Raw genomic sequence first — 17,986 nt, 5'->3', positions numbered from 1 at the left:
TATTACGTCTACATCTATTAGGTCGTTCAGGAAGTAAGTTCATTTTTCAGGGAAAGACGAGGTGACTGGAGATAATTAATTTATAAATCAATATTCGGACTTTTGCTTCTTTTTTTGTATAGCTTGTGGTGCACGCTGTTTTGCGTGCAACAACTGTAGTGTTATCTAGCAAGCCGTGACCTGTAATCCAAAGGCGAAAACATTTACGTTGAAAATATAGTAGAATTTTTTAGGACATATAAAGTGAGTGTCAGTACTTTTTGTAGTCATTTGTCGCTCCCGAGGTTTCAAGTCCAAGTCTACCCTCAGTTTTTAACTCTTATCAAAGGGCACCTTTTTTGGATCAAACGAAATTTACTGACGCATCATTGTAGATGATTGCCTGGAACTCAACGATTCACTCTTGTGCTTAATATTATCATATGACATTCTGTTTTCACCCTAATACCACTCGTATGTGTAAAAACCTTAGTTTTCTGCCGTATTAGCGCTTATATGCTAAACCCACTAGTGGTGGGAGCTTAAATGAGTTCATGTAAAACACCATAAAAACCTAGACCTTCTCTAGCGAATTCGGGTAGTTCAAAACAGTCCAACGACTAATTTATTGCTATGAAGAAAGCCCTTGAGAGGACTGAACGAAATTTTCAGGCAATAGAAGTTACATCTAGGTCTCCAGCTTTAAAGCACCAGTTTTTATTTACATATTTTCAGACCACACTCAAGTTTCGCTGTCGGATCATTGCAAGACTGTGGGATCTATAGATTTTTTTGGTTCCGCAATTTAATCCCAAAGAAAAATGCTACGAACTTATAAGAAATGTAAAGTGCCGACAAAACAGTACAATTTGGAGAGGGATCGTGTTAAATCGCAAACCAAATAAGTAAACAAAAAGTGCAGTAGCTTGCAGAAGTTTAAAGTTGTTGAAGTTACTTTTTGACCGACCTAATATATATATATATATATATATATATATATATATAAAATAACTCGAAGAAATTGGACTCGGAATCGATGTATGGGTAGTTCCCGGAATTGACAAAGGCCACGTAAAGTTGCTCGTGTACTTTATCATTTTTTTTGATGATTAGGTGCAAGTCCCACACGCCGTGACGCTAATGATCACCTCATATAGCTCGACAAAATGGGCTTACTTGACTTTACTATTTTAATTTATTTAGTAATAACTTAAATAACTTCTCTTTGAGCTTCCAACATATTTTCTTTTTTACTGAAAAATTTTCTTGGCGCCGATGACTTGATGTTTTCATTATTAGACAAATATCTTAAGGATATTCGTTGCGTTTAGAGACCAGAAATGCATCAATGTCGTATAATATACCACAGATGTCTTCGAAAACATAATGCGATTATAAGTATGGATGTGACTTTAGTGACGTAACTATAGTGTCTAATTATTATTGAAGGGTTGTAAAACCTTGATCGAAATGAAAACAGAATGTCTGACGTACTATCATTAGATAGTTTCAGATCGCAAGGCGTCTGGGTGGTTTCTCGTTTTTGACCGCGTTCAATTTCAGTATTGTGCAACCTCACTCAAAGCGGCAAGATATACATACCTCACCATGTTTTATGTCCTAAACCCCACGAGAGTGGATAGCACAATGTAGGAACGCCAATGGTTTGTGAGTCAGCTTGAAACTGACAGGCAGTAGCCGATGGGTAGGAAACCTTGCGACGTCGTAGCTTCGTCTATGAGCTGAGTACATCTGAGGACACTCTACATCTATTTAAAGCAAATGTCTTACTCATTCCATTTTAAATTTCGTTTTAATAATTTTCTGTTCCTAACAGATATCGAATTAAGTTTGTTGGGCACTTTTTTGACACATGAATTAGAATGAATGGCGTTGATATCATCGTCATCCGTGTCAATTTTTACAAATTGTATTTATTCTATCTAGGGCTATTCACAGTCGCGCGGGCCGTTTCCTAATGTGCTTTACCTTCATGCGAAAAAAAAGTGTGACAGATAGAAAAGTAAAGCTGATGTATCTGATGCAATTGAAATGCTGATAATTAACAAATGTATGGACGATTGGTTTAGGCTAATAAATGTACACTTATTGTCGGTCAATAGGCACTGAAATTTTCATTTACCATAGGTAGGCGTACGTTATTGCACTAGCTACAAACAGAAAATAGTAAGTTTGTGTAAAAAAAACTATTACAAATAGAATAAGCTTTAACATTAAACATTGTTTAAATATTTATCTAAACCGCATGTTAATAATCGCCAAGTTTAGAGCAATATGGAGAGGGAATAAGGATATTTAGAAAAACAAACAATAGAATCTTTTTTCCTATAGCATATCCAGATTGTACAGGCTAGAAGCGAAAAAAAAATATGGCAATAAAACGGTAACATCAATAATAGATCCGTATTGAGTTCAAAACTTAATACGGAAAAAAGCAATATAGGTAAATTTGGCACGTACTTGTCAGTATTGGTTGATCAAATTTTGATGTACTAAAACAGCATCTCCAACGCTTTTTATAACAGAGCAGAACTTGTGTTTCGTCCAATTGAAACTGATATTGCTCTATTGATTGTGTTATCGTGTAATCCTATGGCCAAAACTTCTGCCACGATCGATTCCAGAACTCCCGGATAAAGCCCTGTCATTGCAAATCGGATGGCCTTGATTATGCATACGGCGCAATAAATACGTACAGTTGGAATAAGCTTGTTTGAAGGTTCAATCAATTTGATTACAAATTATAGGCAGTAATGAAGAAATTTAGCTCATTCAAAAATATCATAAAAACAATATAAAATCTAATTGAGATAACCGCCCGCACCATCATTGCAATCAATACCTGAGTAGCAACAGGTCTATGGTAAGTCTTGCCTAATCGCGGCATAATAGTCGAACATTTTTAAGCCCATCTACATTTTTTTAGAAGCAAACTCGAAACTACTTTTAATGTTGTTGGTCTCTACCCTCTCGTTGTTTCTGATTCATTTTGGCAAAGCATTAAAGTAGCTTCCGTTTCCTATGATATTTGATTATAAAAGAACGACGTAATTAAGTGCCCAGCTACTTCTAAAATCTAATTGCCCATTTACGGGCAGTATTGCTAGTAGGTTCGTTTTATTTAATCATACCTGTCGTGTAGTATGTGTCATTGGCAGAACTCGTACCAGGGACCCCTGGCTTTTAGCTAGTCGCATTCGACCACTTCTCGTGTAGTTGTAAGTACATACTGAATTTTGCCCGCGTCTGATAAATGTTTCGAGTTTTAGGTTCGACTCCGCCGCTTTAATTGTATAGTATTCTGGACAGTTAGCCCCAAAACTGAATGAGCTGTATTTACGCCCAACCTACAACTTAGACGCCTTACGTTTTCATAAGTTAATTAGGCAAGCAACACGTTATTACTGTACCGTCACCAAGTCTATGAGAGTGCTGCCGGCAACAATGGCAGCTGTGCAGACGCTGCACACTATGAACGGGCATCAGCATGTAAACAAAACAAAGGGTGGCCGGTGACTTACAACACCACCAGAAAACAAATCATAGTCGAACGATTTGCCGCTAGCCTTTATTTTCCGTATGTAAGATAAGCGGGCGTTCAAACCATCTTACTTTTCTTCAGGTTAAAGTGACACCATATATTGTTTTATTGTATCCCTGGTAGTGGCTGGAAGTTGTGAAGTTAGAAATTTGACAGAAATTTCACTAATTCCCAATAGCTTTCGTTATGACAAGCATTGATGGTGTTGCTCGATCCGGCTATGAAGATCAACTTCGGCGCTGGATTGAAAGTTCAACGCCGATTGCTGAGATTCAGTTGTCTGGCGTTGGCGAAGGCAGTGAAGGTGCACGGGCTACCGATACAGCCCTGAGAAGCGTCCTGTGGGACCTTCTTGACACCCATGGACAGCATGCCAATGTATCAGTGAAAGATGCTGACCAAAGTTCACGGAAATTGGAAGCTGCTGTTCTGGGCCGATTTGTTGACTTGATGGTGGCTTTATGTGAAAAAGAGATGGCTTCACCCAATTTACCTGGTAAGTGAAGTACATAGGTCATCAGTATATATCCTATGTATGCATAGAAGACCGAAACAAGGCGATATATATATATAAAAAAAAGAGGTGTATTCCATTGCTTAACGCTCGTAGAAGAATTGTAACCTTTTGTTGCTAAATCACTTGAAATAAACACTGGGCGCTAGTGCGAGACAGTTTGACTAGCATATGTGATGTGCTTTGCTACGATATCTATGTCAGCCTTGTTGAGGTACTAGTAAACATTAGCGTTTCTGATCTTTAATTAACACGAGGGGTCCTGAGCCTGGCCGCAAATATCCTAACGCTAATAAACAATGGTTAATCAAAAATCACAATTTTTTTTACAAAATCCATGCAATAAAATCTATACTAAGTAGTATAAAACAGCTAAGGCATTGTTAGAATTTGATGGGTAAATTAAGAATCGCTTAATGTAGCATCCATTAAGTTAGGGCAATTATCCTCACATGCATTAAATATAAGTTTCAATTGTTGTTACAAAAATCACATCAATGAATGTTTCTAAAATAAATTTAAAAGTTAAATAGAAATACACTTTCTCCTCGAATATACCTTTAAACGATAGATATATACGTCTAATGTAAGCATATTTTTAGTTAAGTTTTGACCATTTTTCGAAATGTGCTGTTCATGCCCCTATTGGCTTATTCAATAGCAACGGTGTTCACGGACCTATTCGACACCCTGACAATTTCCCGCTGCGAGCGACTTTTCCATCTCGTCGAGCAACGGGTCGAGTTATGGAAACGACCTGCGTTCTTTGCACCCTGTAAAAACCAGCTACTCAGAATGTGTAATGATCTCTTGCGACGATTAAGCAAAAGTCAGAATACGGTATTTTGTGGCCAAATTCTTATCGTGCTTGCTAAGCTGTTTCCCCTATCCGAACGATCTGGCCTAAACATCGTGTCCGAATTTAACACCGAACACCTGTCGATTCGAGGCGACCAGTCAGCATGTGCAGAAGAAACATCACCATTAACCAATCAAGGGGACGACAAAGAGCCCAGCCTTACGGAGAAGGAAGGCACACCAATATCAACAGAAGATTCTACCAGCATTATCGGCGTGTCCGGGAAAGTTAGCGTAAACCTCTATCGGAAGTTCTGGAGTCTGCAAGAGTTCTTTCGGCAACCTAACCTCTGTTACAATGGCAACCACTGGAAGCAAATGACCAAGTGTAGCCAAGAGGTATGAGCTCACATCGAACGCAAATATATTGATTTTGCATGTCAAGACAATAGCGGGTGGCGATTATTCAAACAAGATAGCATATTGTCGAAAACATCTTTTTTTTTTTTATCAAAACTATGTACAAAAACTACTATACTGAAATAGTCAAACCAATACGATTTACCGGCTGGACAGATGAACTAGAACCAGCCCAATTATTTTGAAAAAAAAGTGTTCTACATGCTTATTAAAGATAAGCATGGAACAATTCGTTTCTGCAGGTTCTCACGGTATTCTCATCCTATCGACTCGATGAACATGCCGCTTCAAGCAAGCCTACAGATGCATATTTTGCCAAATACTTAACATCGAAAAAGCTCTTTGAGCTTGAGCTGTCTGATTCGAACTTCAGACGTTACATTCTAATTCAGTTCCTAATCATGTTTCACTATCTCAAGGCCAGCGTAAGATTTAAGCTAGAGAGCCAAGTAAGTATTATTATAAATTAATCGGGCCACCTGTTAACTATTTATCATGCAAAAAAGTTGAATTAGATATATAATTTGAAGTTGAATATATATATAGAGTATATAATATATAAAGCTGAAGTTTACAAAATAACATGAAGCTACCTCCGTTGAATCTGAAATTTACATACATTTTGCAGCATATAAACATTCGTTTTGAAATTGTTGAGAAGAATGTTTAACCTTTTAAATTAGTTTTGCTCTTGGAATCTTAAGAAACATTAACATATCTTTTTGCTTATGCTACATGTTACTACTATAGGTCTTATCAGAAGAGCAGTCTCAATGGGTTCGGGAAAAATCAGCAGAGATTTATAAGCTTCTCGAACAAACACCGCCAGACGGGAAAGAGTTCGCAAGGTAGATATATGCGAAGTGTTCAAAGGCTCTTAGGGTAACCCAACTAATAAGAGTGGAGTCTGCCAAAATGTACCGACTACACTAAGAGCCCAATATGAATGAATAGAAGCGACTTGCTGTTTCCCATCCTTATGTCTTATTCTGTATGTGGAATGTAATAGTTTTTTTATATACCCTTCTCTCAAGAAGAAGCCTAATTTCTATCGTTCGACTGCAGATCAATTGCTTCCATGATGGCTCGCGAAGAAATGTGGAACGCGTGGAAAAACGACAATTGTCCGGCGTTCCGCGTTGCTGATGCACCGGAACGTAAATTGGTACGACGGAAACGCCCCATTGGTGACGATATTCGAGATCATCTAGCTAAAGGTTAGTAGCCACGGGCTACTTATCATTAAATAAGGGACAAGATTCGAGTAACTGAGTGAATTCTTCATAATTTTATAATAGATGCATCTATTTGAACCCTGCATTGCTATTAAGGTTAACGTGTATACGACGCTAATGGAAAAACGATTTTGGCATGTATCGCAACCTAGGTCAGATATCTATGGGGAGCGCGGAGCTGACCCGTCTATTCAACATCTGTCCGGATAACTGGGAAGCTTGTCGTGGCGAACGGCGCAACTATGTTCCTTCAATGGAAGAATTTTTCGAAGAGGCCATCGCGCAGGCTGATCCCACAGCTTGCATTGAGGATCAATACAAGTAGGAACGTTTAGTTCAGTTCACATAGTAACTTTTGCATTGCTACAAACGGTTTTGAAAATTATCCAAAATATATATATATATATATATATATATATAGGAATTTAATAGGCAGTTTTCAATAATAAGGAAATTTATGTTGTTTTTACACAGATTGACGAGTAATCCGAACTGGGGCTGGAGAGCATTAAGAATTCTGTCGCAGAAATCGCTCCACTTTTTCACATCGACAAATCAACCCGCCAAATCATTACCGAATTATCTCGATACAATGGTTTGTTTTCTTGTTGCCAATACGTATCATCAGCTATTCCACTTAATTTATTGACGTTCCTATTTAATGTCTTTTTCTTGGCCGCCGCCACGTTCTAAAAAAAAATATTACATGTCAAACAAAGGCGACCGCTGGTTTGAGTCCCATTATTCAACCGACTCTTATGATTAATATGATAGGTACTGTCGCCAGTAATGCGCAACACGGGAAAATCGAAAAGGTCGACACAGCTGGCCAGACTGAAGTTGATGAGGATAGCATAAGCGGACATTTGTTTTCCGCAAGCTGTGCCGTTGAATGCTCTGAGCGCCTATTGTTGTTTCTACTGCATGCGTATTATTATTATTAATTAGATTAACAACAGTAACATCATGTGAACATCCGAACGTACACAATCGGCAACACAAAATTGAGTAATTAATATCCGATGTCACCTTGAACTTGCCGATGAAATTCCACAGGTGGGTTATTTGGCGAAGGATCTCTCCGTGACCAAGGAAGGCTCGAAAGAAAATTCGAATGGAACGGCAACAGGCGCAAAAGTCGATGAAGTGGATGACAATTCACAGGATGATTTCAAGGTAGTACTGACGAACAGACAAAGAAAGCACCACGCCCTACATTAAGTTAGGCAAGGAAGCGAACACCGCAGCAAGCGACCACGAAGGTATCTCTCTCACATGTCAAGCAGCACTCTGGCGACTCTCACGGCTGTCTTCACTACATCATTTATATAAATCTACATACATGTAAATAATATCACGGGATTGATTAATTGATTTCAAGGACAAGCGCAGAAACTCAAGGCAAGATACTGATTCGTAGCGATCAAGAACAAGCATGTGGAGCAATACGCCTTATTTGGGAACATGCCAAATATGAAATATCTGTGAATAGCCCGTACATGTACAATAAAGTATACGGTCATAGTTGGCTTATTGAGTAAAATTGTGTACATGATCTATCAACATTAAATATGCTTATGTGATTCAACGGATATGCGAAATATTACATTGAATGCAAAACAAAAACTTCTTAGTTATAGAGGATTGTGCCCTAGCATCATACTTTACAAAAATGATACTAACTGCCATGTAAACCAGCCGATGCTACAACTGTGTACTCTTTAATTGGTTAAGCTTGGTTAATCGACTGAGACATGTGGTCTTGCCAATGAAATCTGATATATATTTTTAACCCCCCGGAGCTCAGAGTGTAGTCTTAAATGAGTTCCGTTACTACTTTACAATAGTGCGTGAGAAATTTCTATGCCGCAAAAACAGACGCGTTTACTTCATCACAACCGCCTCTGTTCTTTTTTGTGATAACATAGGATGAAGATGCGGATAGTAACGCACAAGTTGGGAATGCGTCCCAGCCATCAACGGTGAATAATAGTACGGGAAACATTGGCCGGCGCACTGGAACAGGGGCTTCGGGTACTTCTGCCGCCCCAGAAGATGAAGATGGCGATGGAGTCGATGGTGATGGCAACAGCAGGGGAAGTACCCAGAACAACTCGAATATAAACAACAATGACAAAGAAGTAAGGGGTGCAAGTATAAAGTGGCTTCGTAAATGTATATCCTATATTATCTAATTGAGAATAGTTAGGCATGCAATTGCTAACTGGATATGGCATAACCTGTTGGTGCTTCTTTTTATTCAAAAGAAAATTTTTGGAACTAGAGTTTTTGTATCTGTTTTGAATTGAATTATTTCCGTGAATTATTTTCCGCTTGTAACAATTATTAATACTTGCTCGCTGGAAACGGTTAGTTTTTAACACGAATAAACGGTTAACTTATAATTATTGTTGGTGCAGAATGCCCGTTCAAGTACTGGATTACTGATTCACTTGATATTTTTTGGTCACTCCATAAAGGTCGGACCTCCACCTAAACGCACTCGCCTTGCAATGTTAAGGTCGGCTGCAGCGTCTTCGGCAACCGAAGGAAGCAGCAACGCAACGCTTTCAGCTGGTACGATCAGCCGGCTTGCGGCAGCTCTGGGTGCTGATTGCGCCCGTCTCGTACCCCACATGGGTCTCAGCGATGACGAACTTCAGTATGTTCAAAGTAAGTCTAATGCTAGTGCTAACCGAGGACAGCAGCGACACAATGTTGAACTATGAGGAGGAAAACGTAACACTTTATGTTAAAATGTAATTAATTTTTCGTGTTTTTTAAATCCTAAATATTTAGGTGAGGGAAACACTTGGAGGCGGTCCTTTTTTCAAGATAAAGTTGCTAGTAATGTCTAAAAAATAAACTCAACTGTTCTGAGATAATACAATGGTATCTAAACTAAAATTTCTCTGCTAAATTTTCGTAATGAAAAAAACTGTTTGGAATCGCACGGTATATTAGCTATAGGTTATAGATATGTGTATGGATAACCTTGAAGGCAAAGAAGGGATTGACATTTTTATTGTGTAGTCTTTATAGCCCTTAATAAAGACCGTAGTAGTTAAACCTGGAACTCAATTTTTGAGTCTTCTGACTGGCCACAATATTAAGTGATGTTTTACCCCTAAAGATCAGAAGTTATGTATTACAATGTTGTTTTCTTTTAGGTCAGCATGAAGATGATCCAGTTGCCCAAGCTAATCATCTTCTAACACTCTGGAAAGAAAATGAGCCAGAGGACGCCACCTTGGAAAAGGCTAGACAGATCGCTGCCAAGCTGGGTCTTACCCACAAATTAACAGACGCGGCACTCAAGGGCTAATTAAGGAATTTACGGACTATGTGATTTGTGTGCTCTGGTGTAAGAACTTTGTTACAGCAAACGAAAGGCTGCTTCGCCGGTAGATATTTTTCTGCTGCTAACGACAAGTAAAAAGCAGAAACGGCAATGAGTTACAATGCCGGCAGACGAGTCTATTAATGGCGTTTAGGATGATGCCAGAGCTGTTAAAAGCAAAACATGTGTAAATTCACCTCAGATGAAGAATTCTCTACTTCTACAAGTTACGTGGGAGGGACACAATGTACAGTAAGAAAATTATCTTTGTATTTACGAATCGTCATTACGGTACTGCTTCAATAATGAAAAAAACATAACAAAACGACTCGATATAGGCATGTGAACCAGAAAAATGATTTTTATTCCAGCAAACGATTCCGTGTCAGTATGTGGGCTGGTGATTTGATGAACATATAAATGTTTAGCGTTCATACAAAAGCAAATAATAAACGACAGACGAAAGAGTTGTGGCTGAGAAGTTAACTATATGCATTTTTTTTTGCACCGTTTTCATTTTTAGATAAATGTAATGCCAGTCGGTGTTATGAAACATTTTCATTACATTGAGCACACGTTTCAGCAATACTTTACATACATAGTGGGGACAATTGTAATGTTTGACACATCTATGGACCTAAATATATAAGAGACAAATGATCTTTGTAGAATTTAAGAAATTTGATGCAGCTTTGGACTTACTTTTTGTCCTATATTAAAGTAAATTTGCTTGTTACCCAATGTAACCCTACTTCTACGCCTCCCCTCTCTGTATATTTCAAAAAGTTCTAATTTAAAATTGGGTGCTTGTGGTATGAAATTTAACCAGTACGTCAGCTATTCGTGGCCTGCGACTCTTGCTAAACATTGTACAAAATCCAATATGAGTTCTTATTTGCGTCACGGAAAAGTAGACATTGCTTTCGATGCATAGTTTGTTTCAGTGGTTGTTAAGAAAAACTTCCATTAAATAACATTGAAGGGAATTCAGCCGCACCTGTATATACTGGTATGAAGGTCAGCTGCAATTCGTTCTAATTGCTAACAACATTTTCTCTAGTTCTCAAAAGGAAACAAAACATGCGCCTATTAAAACGCAGTTTTCCATGGGAAACGGCTGCATACATTGAATTATATTGCATTTGGAGAAAAAAAAATGTTTAATTCAGTACGGATATTTGTTCGATTCCATATTTAGCATAAGTGCGTCTTACGTATTATCTTTTTTATCATTTCATAATATGACGTTATTTTACGTTACAGAAGCGTTTAAAACTTTTGAACAGATTTTCCTTTTTTATTAATATTCCGAACAAAAATACGTTTAATTTGAGAGTTGTTGAGGGTTATATAACGATGCAAATTTCCAAATAAGAATGTTTGTCCCTGGTCTTTTATTTCTATTAGTGTTATGCAAAAACCGACACCATTATGTAATTAATGGCCGTTTTTATATCGGCACAACTATTTATTTACAATTAAAGACGCCGTTTTACCATTATTACATTAGGGTATAAGAAAGAATTATGGGGCACAAACATGGGGTTAAATTAGTTAGGAACGTTAGTTTTGAATTAACTATATTATGTCGACAATGGGGCTAATAACAACACAATTCTTTACGGGGCACCGTTTTGTTAAAGAATGAAATGTTTTTGACCAAACGGTAAAAATCTTTATAATTCCGACTGTTCTGCTGCTATTGGGAACCTCCTACAAACTACTACCTATGTACTACCTACAAAGCAATAATTAGCCAAATCGAAGTGCCCGAGTGAGGGTACTTTCCTAATTACTGAAATGAATAAACAGAACTAAGAATTATTTTTGGCTGATCTCATTTATTTCATATTTAATGTAAACCACAGACCTTCATTGGTTATGTTATATATCGTTACAACGTTTAAATCATAACACGCATTATTTTTTACGTATGTACATGTACACAATAATTAATCTTAACAACGTTGAATCTTTCTTTGCGAAAATTTGCTGTTTCTTTGTTTAAATTGTCTTTGTTCAAATAGCTTGGGTACACCTATAGGAAACTCGTATTTTATTTATGAAATGCCCTATTTGTTTTTGGGAGCTCCGTATGCATCTGGCATCCGTTCAATTGTGTAGCGTTTATCTACAATGTACATAATCGGCACTCCGGGTATTTTACGAATTCTCCGTTTTAAGTCTTTGTCGCACGTCCCAACGATATAGCATTTGTGCTGGAAATATAGAAATCACATTTTCAATAAAAATATTGATCGAACATTGTATAAATTAAAAAAATCAGAATGTAACAATTGTGAGTAATGAAAAAAACTAAACGAAATCACGTATACACTCCTTACCTCTGTTATTCGTTTGATTAGACAGTCATCCGCGTAAATGCCCTTGTGTGAGCATGTTAGTCGTTCGAACCGCGGATCTCTAGCAATGCGAAGTGCTACGCGATACTTCGTACCCAACCTGGCCAAAATAAGGTACATATTAGCCTCGCTTGCATATATTGTTTTGTCCAGTTTACGTTCGTGGGACATATGTGCCCACTTGCCACGATCAGCAGCCTTCATATTTCTCAACCTTGGATTTATTGCACTGTTGGGTATCAAAGAGTTTCTCAGTGATACTAGATTAAATCTATCAATGCTGCATACCGAAAAGAATCGAGCATATCGTTATACAATCAGTGCAGCAAAGCACGTATTTCATGATTGTATTATAGTAATTGGATTTAGCATATTTTGATTTTCTACCTTTCTAATTCGCCCATGACGCAGTCGGTGATATACGGGATACATTTAGCGTACAGACAATCCATCATAGCTTGCACAATGTCGAGTTTGTGAAGCACTGAGAAATTAATAAAGTTCGTATCCATTAACACGCGATACGGCGGTCCCAGCTGTTCGTTATATTTGAAGTATAGTGCGGATGAATATTGTGCCCTATAGATACCACATGAAGCAACACACAATGCATTATTATAAATAATCCTGCATAAAAATTGAACTCTCGTATGACAATCATCTGTTTTAAACGTTGCCTTCGATAAAAGCCAAGTGTACCAGTGAAGGTCCACGTAATTAAGAAATCGTGTTTTCAACAACCTCGAGGAACGGTATTATTATTTAATTGCATTTAGATTGTCATACGGCAGGTTGTCGTAAAAAACCCAAAAGCACTAGTTCAACGCCGACTGCGCGACACATAGCACTTATTAAGCATTAACAAAACATCGAAAGTTGGATTGGCTCATTACGGTAAGGTCTCGTTTTATACTTACACTTCCCTCACTTTGAGCTCGTCAGGTTTCTCTTTCTTGGGTTTCTTGAATCTGTCTTTCTCCTTACTAAAAGGCAAGAAAATTAGCGATTGTTAGTCTGCCTTATGGTAAAACGCAAAAAAAATTACCCATAATGTGGATATTCTTCAATATTTTGATTATTGCAGTGTCGTTTTCCTTTTGTATTAAAATCATTCATAATAAAACCCTGTTTCTATGAAAAAGAAAAGAAACAGTTATGATAAAATATCTATCTTTGTTCACACAAGTTGTACGAGCAATTATTATGTCTGGATTCAAGAATCATGCATAAACTGATTGCACATATAGTCATTATATTCAAGCCCAGGAAAATAAAAGCGATCAATTCTTGCATGTAATTAATATGCATTTTTTAATAAGAGAAACCAGGCTCATTGGCTAATTTCATTAACACGGAAACCCATAAAAACTACATCGCGCCATATAAAAGTGCTCAATGTGGTCTATGAGGTAAAATATGACTTACATTCTTTGATCGGAAAGACTGATCATCCGTTTCATGGCAGCAAACTTGTTTGCCTGTTTCTTCTTTAACTTTCCCTGTTAAAACAAATGATTTATTTGGTTACGACATAGTTGAGTTTAGGTGAAACTATTTTTGAAAGAAGCTTGCACTCAATTAACACACGATCTATTAATAAAAGGTTTAGTAAAAAAAAATAGGTGTATGGACAGTAAATTATGATTTTCTTCGAATAGGGATCAGAAGCAGGTTTGCCTACGACCTGTTTTTTTTTTTAGCTGCAGCCGTTACGGGAACATTCCTCCCTATTGTCGTCTTAGTCATTTTACAAATAACAAAACTTCGCTGCTGTCAGACGTATAAGTAACAATATAATATTATTATAATTACTAAAAACACTTGTACACCAATAGGTAGCAAATGCTATGTCAAAGCAACAAATAATTATTAAATACTTATGCACCATTTCAAAAGTTACTGTGTTTTTCAATTACACCGATCAATTCCACTAATTAATTCACTCTTTCTAAGGCTATTTTGTGAGTTTAGCTATATTGCGGCAAGTTGGAGCACTAGCAGCTGCGTAGCTGACACAATGATAAATCCACTCCGTTTATTCGTATTTTCATTCGTATTCAAGCATAACTTATTGCAGCTGGTGAATGCAATGCGAAATGGAACTCTCGATCGGCCAGCCTAGGCGCACGTGGGCCATTGTTTTGACTTTGGTGGAGAGGGTTCCTGATCATGGTTTCTGTTTGAGCACATGCTTAGTAGCGGGCGATAGTACATTTTGGAGCTATTGTAGTTCTCAGATCTCGTTTGACTCAAAGGGCTTTCGCGTAGTATCCATGTATCTTCCAAGGAACAAGACATGAATAACACATAGATTGAGAGCAAAAGATCATTGATATCCTTAGTACGTACTTAGGCGTTTCTCATTCTATCTACGTATGCCATACTCGTTGTCATTTAAGGAGGAAAATTACGTCATCCTATCGAAAATTAACGCCAGCAGTTCCCAAAAATGATCTTGTATGAAATATTTTTTGCTTCTATTCATGTACATATATATATATAGATTGACAATTTCCTTAAAGGACGGCAAAGTATGCTTCATATACATTTAATCCCTGATTTTATATATCTATATATACATATATATGTAATAGGTACTGTAAAATATTTGTTTGTTTTTCTTTTTTGAAATACAGTATACTATGTATAGTGAATGTATTTACAAAAAAAAAAAGAACTGTTAATTGGCAATAATTTGGACTGGCGAATTTAAACCTTCTACTAATTGACGGAGCTCCTGCTAGTCCATATTGCAGCTTACTATTACTGCTTAGATTCTACGTGCACGTATTAATGTGAAATATATATTCTTAGGCTTGGGAAATATGGTACTGGCGCTTCTCATTTTAACTGACGTTGTTCGATTCATGGAACCAGTTGTTCGCCAGCGTTCTGTTAGTACGACAAACCCCGTTGTAATCTTTTTACTTCAAAACACGATTGAATGTCGCATGGTACATACATGCATCTGTGACTTTTGGTCTATAAATGCTTCCTTTTTGGTTAAAAAGTACGAGAATGGTTATTGTAAGTAGAGCAGTGCACTTCGCTCTGCTCATAGGGCGATGGCTAAAGCGATAACGACGCTGGTATTATACGCTGATACTGAATGTATCATGTCTTCAAGACTGAACATGCGCAGTAGGTTAATTTCAGAGATACTTTTTTTGACAAAGGAAGAGCAGTAAGGAGCTGTTGTCATGAATATTGTCTGTCGGACACACATTTAAAGGTTATGTCTTCAACAGTAGTGTCCAAGGGAACTTTACAGCCATAAGCTTGGGAACTCTCTAGGCTGAGAGTCGTGCAATAAACAATTACATTATTGACTATTTCTCGCATATGAGACTGTCGTCGCGTCTCGGCAACCAAAAGCTAGGATAATTCTTAGTGATTACAAGGACATTGAGTTTGATGTGCATGAAGTCACAGTGACAATTCGTTAATTAAACGTACCTTAACTTCTACTGTATACGCTATTGATTATATCTGTTTCGCAGCTTCCAGCTCCTATTTTGGAACTATTAATCGGGATAGACGAGTCTATCCGTGACAGACGGCTGACGGGGATTCGATGTGCATACATAACAAATCTGGAAAAATGTCAGAGTGACGCTGGAGATCTCGTACGCAACCGTACGCGTAAAAATGGCCCGCACGAACCCAAAAGTAAACAATTTGTTTTCTGTCTTGACAGAATTTCCAAATATAGTCTTAGGACGTAAGTTCTCAGGTGAAGACTGATCTACCTTCATTAGCATCATCTTAACGATTAGAAAACAACGATAAAGTTTTTATGGTGCGAGTAGAAATCGATCGCCTTTATAAGAAGGAATAACCTTCGGACGACCCAAAACATAAATCATCCCCTCAGTTTGGGCAACAACCCCTAAACAATGTAAATCGCACATCACAGCATTCCCCAAGGCAACAGAAATAAAAACAACCTCAGCATATAATAATCTATTCTGTATATTGTGAAACATTTTATTGCACATCGAGTTACATTTCCAAGGTGTTTTATATTAATGTTAACACAGTGGCGAGGCCCAGAATTGGTAAAATTTTTGTTGAAAAAAGATTTAATCATCTAATAAGAAAATATGATCAGCCGGTGGGAACGTTGAGTCTACTAGTTGCGTTAACGTTATCACCAATGGTTAAACATACAATTAATACTGGTTGCCAGCATCAATTAAGGCAAAAGAGTCCGTTTTTTTTCTTGCCAAAGTCATCTAGATTAAGTGTAATGCATCTGTTAATGCGTATTTTGAAAATATCCATTTCAAATTATTTTGTAAAGAATAGGCCATAAACATAGTTATGACCTATGTACCATTAGTTTATCCTCGAGAGCACGATGACCAGCTGTTCGTCACTGCTTTAGGTAGGATCCTTCCATTGAAGCAGTAGAATTTGTAGGTAGATCTTATGCATAACAGCAGTAACTCGAAACATTTTTTTATGTTTTTTTTTTTAACATTTAAAACAAGCTTTATGATATATCTCCTAATCCCGAGTAAGGACTTGGGGGCCAGCCAACCTCAGATGGATCTAAATGTTTCCAACGAATTCACAGTTAACTTCTTTCACGTAAAATCTAGGGAATAGGATAAAACCATTCATTCCACGGATTTCCATCTAATATCTCAGCCGTGTAAAATAGTTATCCAAGCTGTGCTTAAAAGCTCAGCTCAACAACTAGTTTTATCAAAATCGATATGAATGATGCTCATTTTACACGAAAGCGTCCTCTCCTGTATAGCCCAAGAGAGCGTTTTTCTTCATATAGTCGCTGTATGTATTGTCTTGCAATCGAGGTAAGAAATCATCGAGTTTAACACGATTGGATCCGCCGTTCCAGGTGAGCGGTAAGGGCTTCCGTGAGGCATATGATCCGTTCGTGTCTAGGCCCTCGCTCCAGGACACCATCATGTAATGAAGATCTGTGGACGAATATCAAATAGTGCTAATACAGTGTGGGTCACCTTAGGTAAGATTTTATTACGGCTAATACCGTTACTATTACTACTGTTATGTATTTCTTTTTGAAATTCGTTTGCATGAAATTGATATGAACTAGCGCGCAAGCGCAAGAATAATCTAGGCCCGGACATGCCTCCTCAGCGGAGGCGAAGGACAGCTCTGGTTTCGCAGCTATCGAAAGATCATAGTTACCTAGCCCACTTACTAGAACCGAGCGTTTTATCCAGACTGAAATACAATATTGCATACTGAGACTAGTATTCTGCAAAATAACTCCTTTCTAGGACTCAACTATATTCTAGCAGAATTTTGTGTCGGTGCAATGGACGTAAAATCTAATCGATTAAACAAAAAAGCCGGTTACGAGCACGTGCTACTTTGGCGACAATTAGTAGATACAACGGTAAGGACTATGTAGAGAATAATCGAACTCGTATAGAAATTATTGGTAGAAAAAGGGGCGTTGAATTATGGTGCATTCTCGGTTCACAATTGCCTCCCATTGCTCCTAAACATTCTACTTGATCTTCACTTCAGTAGGTTCCTACCGGTCTTTTTTTTTAAATAAAAAATTAGCTTTTGTCAACCTCTGCGTGAAAAACGCAAGTTTCATGTGCCAGAAAAGTGGGCTTCATAACTGGACATCTCAGACAACGCAGAGTGTTGGTGTTTGAACAAGCAGATATCATTTCACGATGTAATCATATATGATTAATTGTTATTAGATTGAATTGTAATTAGATTTTTACGGATATTCCCAGCGAATGGTAGCGTAAAAGTGTGTAGCTC

At 37.6% G+C, this 17,986-nt stretch overlaps 3 protein-coding genes and 1 long non-coding RNA gene across 8 annotated transcripts in view; 1 reads left to right on the top strand and 3 right to left on the bottom strand.

Annotated features, from left to right (window-relative positions):
• Positions 1–3,465, bottom strand: part of LOC111261851 (uncharacterized) — a 6,851-nt gene extending 3,386 nt beyond the window's left edge. For all 3 annotated transcript variants that reach the window (XR_015311692.1, XR_015311693.1, XR_002681246.2), the window contains exons 1-2: positions 3,132–3,465; positions 2,461–2,641 (exon numbers count right to left, since the gene is read on the bottom strand). This is a non-coding gene — a long non-coding RNA (uncharacterized LOC111261851). The remainder of the gene's footprint in view (positions 1–2,460; positions 2,642–3,131) is intronic.
• A 101-nt stretch (positions 3,466–3,566) lies between these two features.
• Positions 3,567–10,334, top strand: Hpr1 (THO complex 1-like protein Hpr1). Its single transcript, XM_022835662.1, has 11 exons — positions 3,567–4,037; positions 4,717–5,252; positions 5,516–5,722; positions 6,024–6,121; positions 6,339–6,490; positions 6,661–6,829; positions 6,983–7,103; positions 7,565–7,684; positions 8,437–8,649; positions 8,989–9,181; positions 9,679–10,334. Exons 1-11 carry the CDS (start codon positions 3,728–3,730, stop codon positions 9,831–9,833), a joined length of 2,274 nt encoding a protein of 757 aa, XP_022691397.1. The 5' UTR covers positions 3,567–3,727; the 3' UTR covers positions 9,834–10,334.
• Positions 10,335–11,663: 1,329 nt separating this feature from the next.
• Bka (FCF1 rRNA-processing protein Bka) lies at positions 11,664–14,348 on the bottom strand. The gene is made up of 6 exons (XM_022835674.2): positions 14,097–14,348; positions 13,637–13,710; positions 13,129–13,194; positions 12,599–12,790; positions 12,194–12,311; positions 11,664–12,067 (listed from the first exon to the last, which is right to left on the bottom strand). Exons 1-6 carry the CDS (start codon positions 14,097–14,099, stop codon positions 11,921–11,923), a joined length of 600 nt encoding a protein of 199 aa, XP_022691409.1. The 5' UTR covers positions 14,100–14,348; the 3' UTR covers positions 11,664–11,920.
• A 1,819-nt stretch (positions 14,349–16,167) lies between these two features.
• Positions 16,168–17,986, bottom strand: part of LOC111261845 (lysosomal acid phosphatase) — a 12,911-nt gene continuing 11,092 nt past the window's right edge. For all 3 annotated transcript variants that reach the window (XM_022835665.2, XM_022835666.2, XM_022835667.2), the window contains exon 7: positions 16,168–17,157. In XM_022835665.2, the coding sequence (XP_022691400.1) occupies positions 16,949–17,157 (209 nt within the window). In that variant the 3' untranslated portion in view covers positions 16,168–16,948. The remainder of the gene's footprint in view (positions 17,158–17,986) is intronic.

The sequence above is a fragment of the Varroa jacobsoni genome, unplaced genomic scaffold (genome assembly GCF_002532875.2).
Source record: "Varroa jacobsoni isolate VJ856 unplaced genomic scaffold, vjacob_1.0 scaffold_601, whole genome shotgun sequence".
In the NCBI taxonomy this organism is placed as follows: Eukaryota; Metazoa; Arthropoda; class Arachnida; order Mesostigmata; family Varroidae; genus Varroa; species Varroa jacobsoni.
Note: the sequence above shows the minus strand (reverse complement) of the source record. Positions and strands in the feature narration are given on the sequence as shown.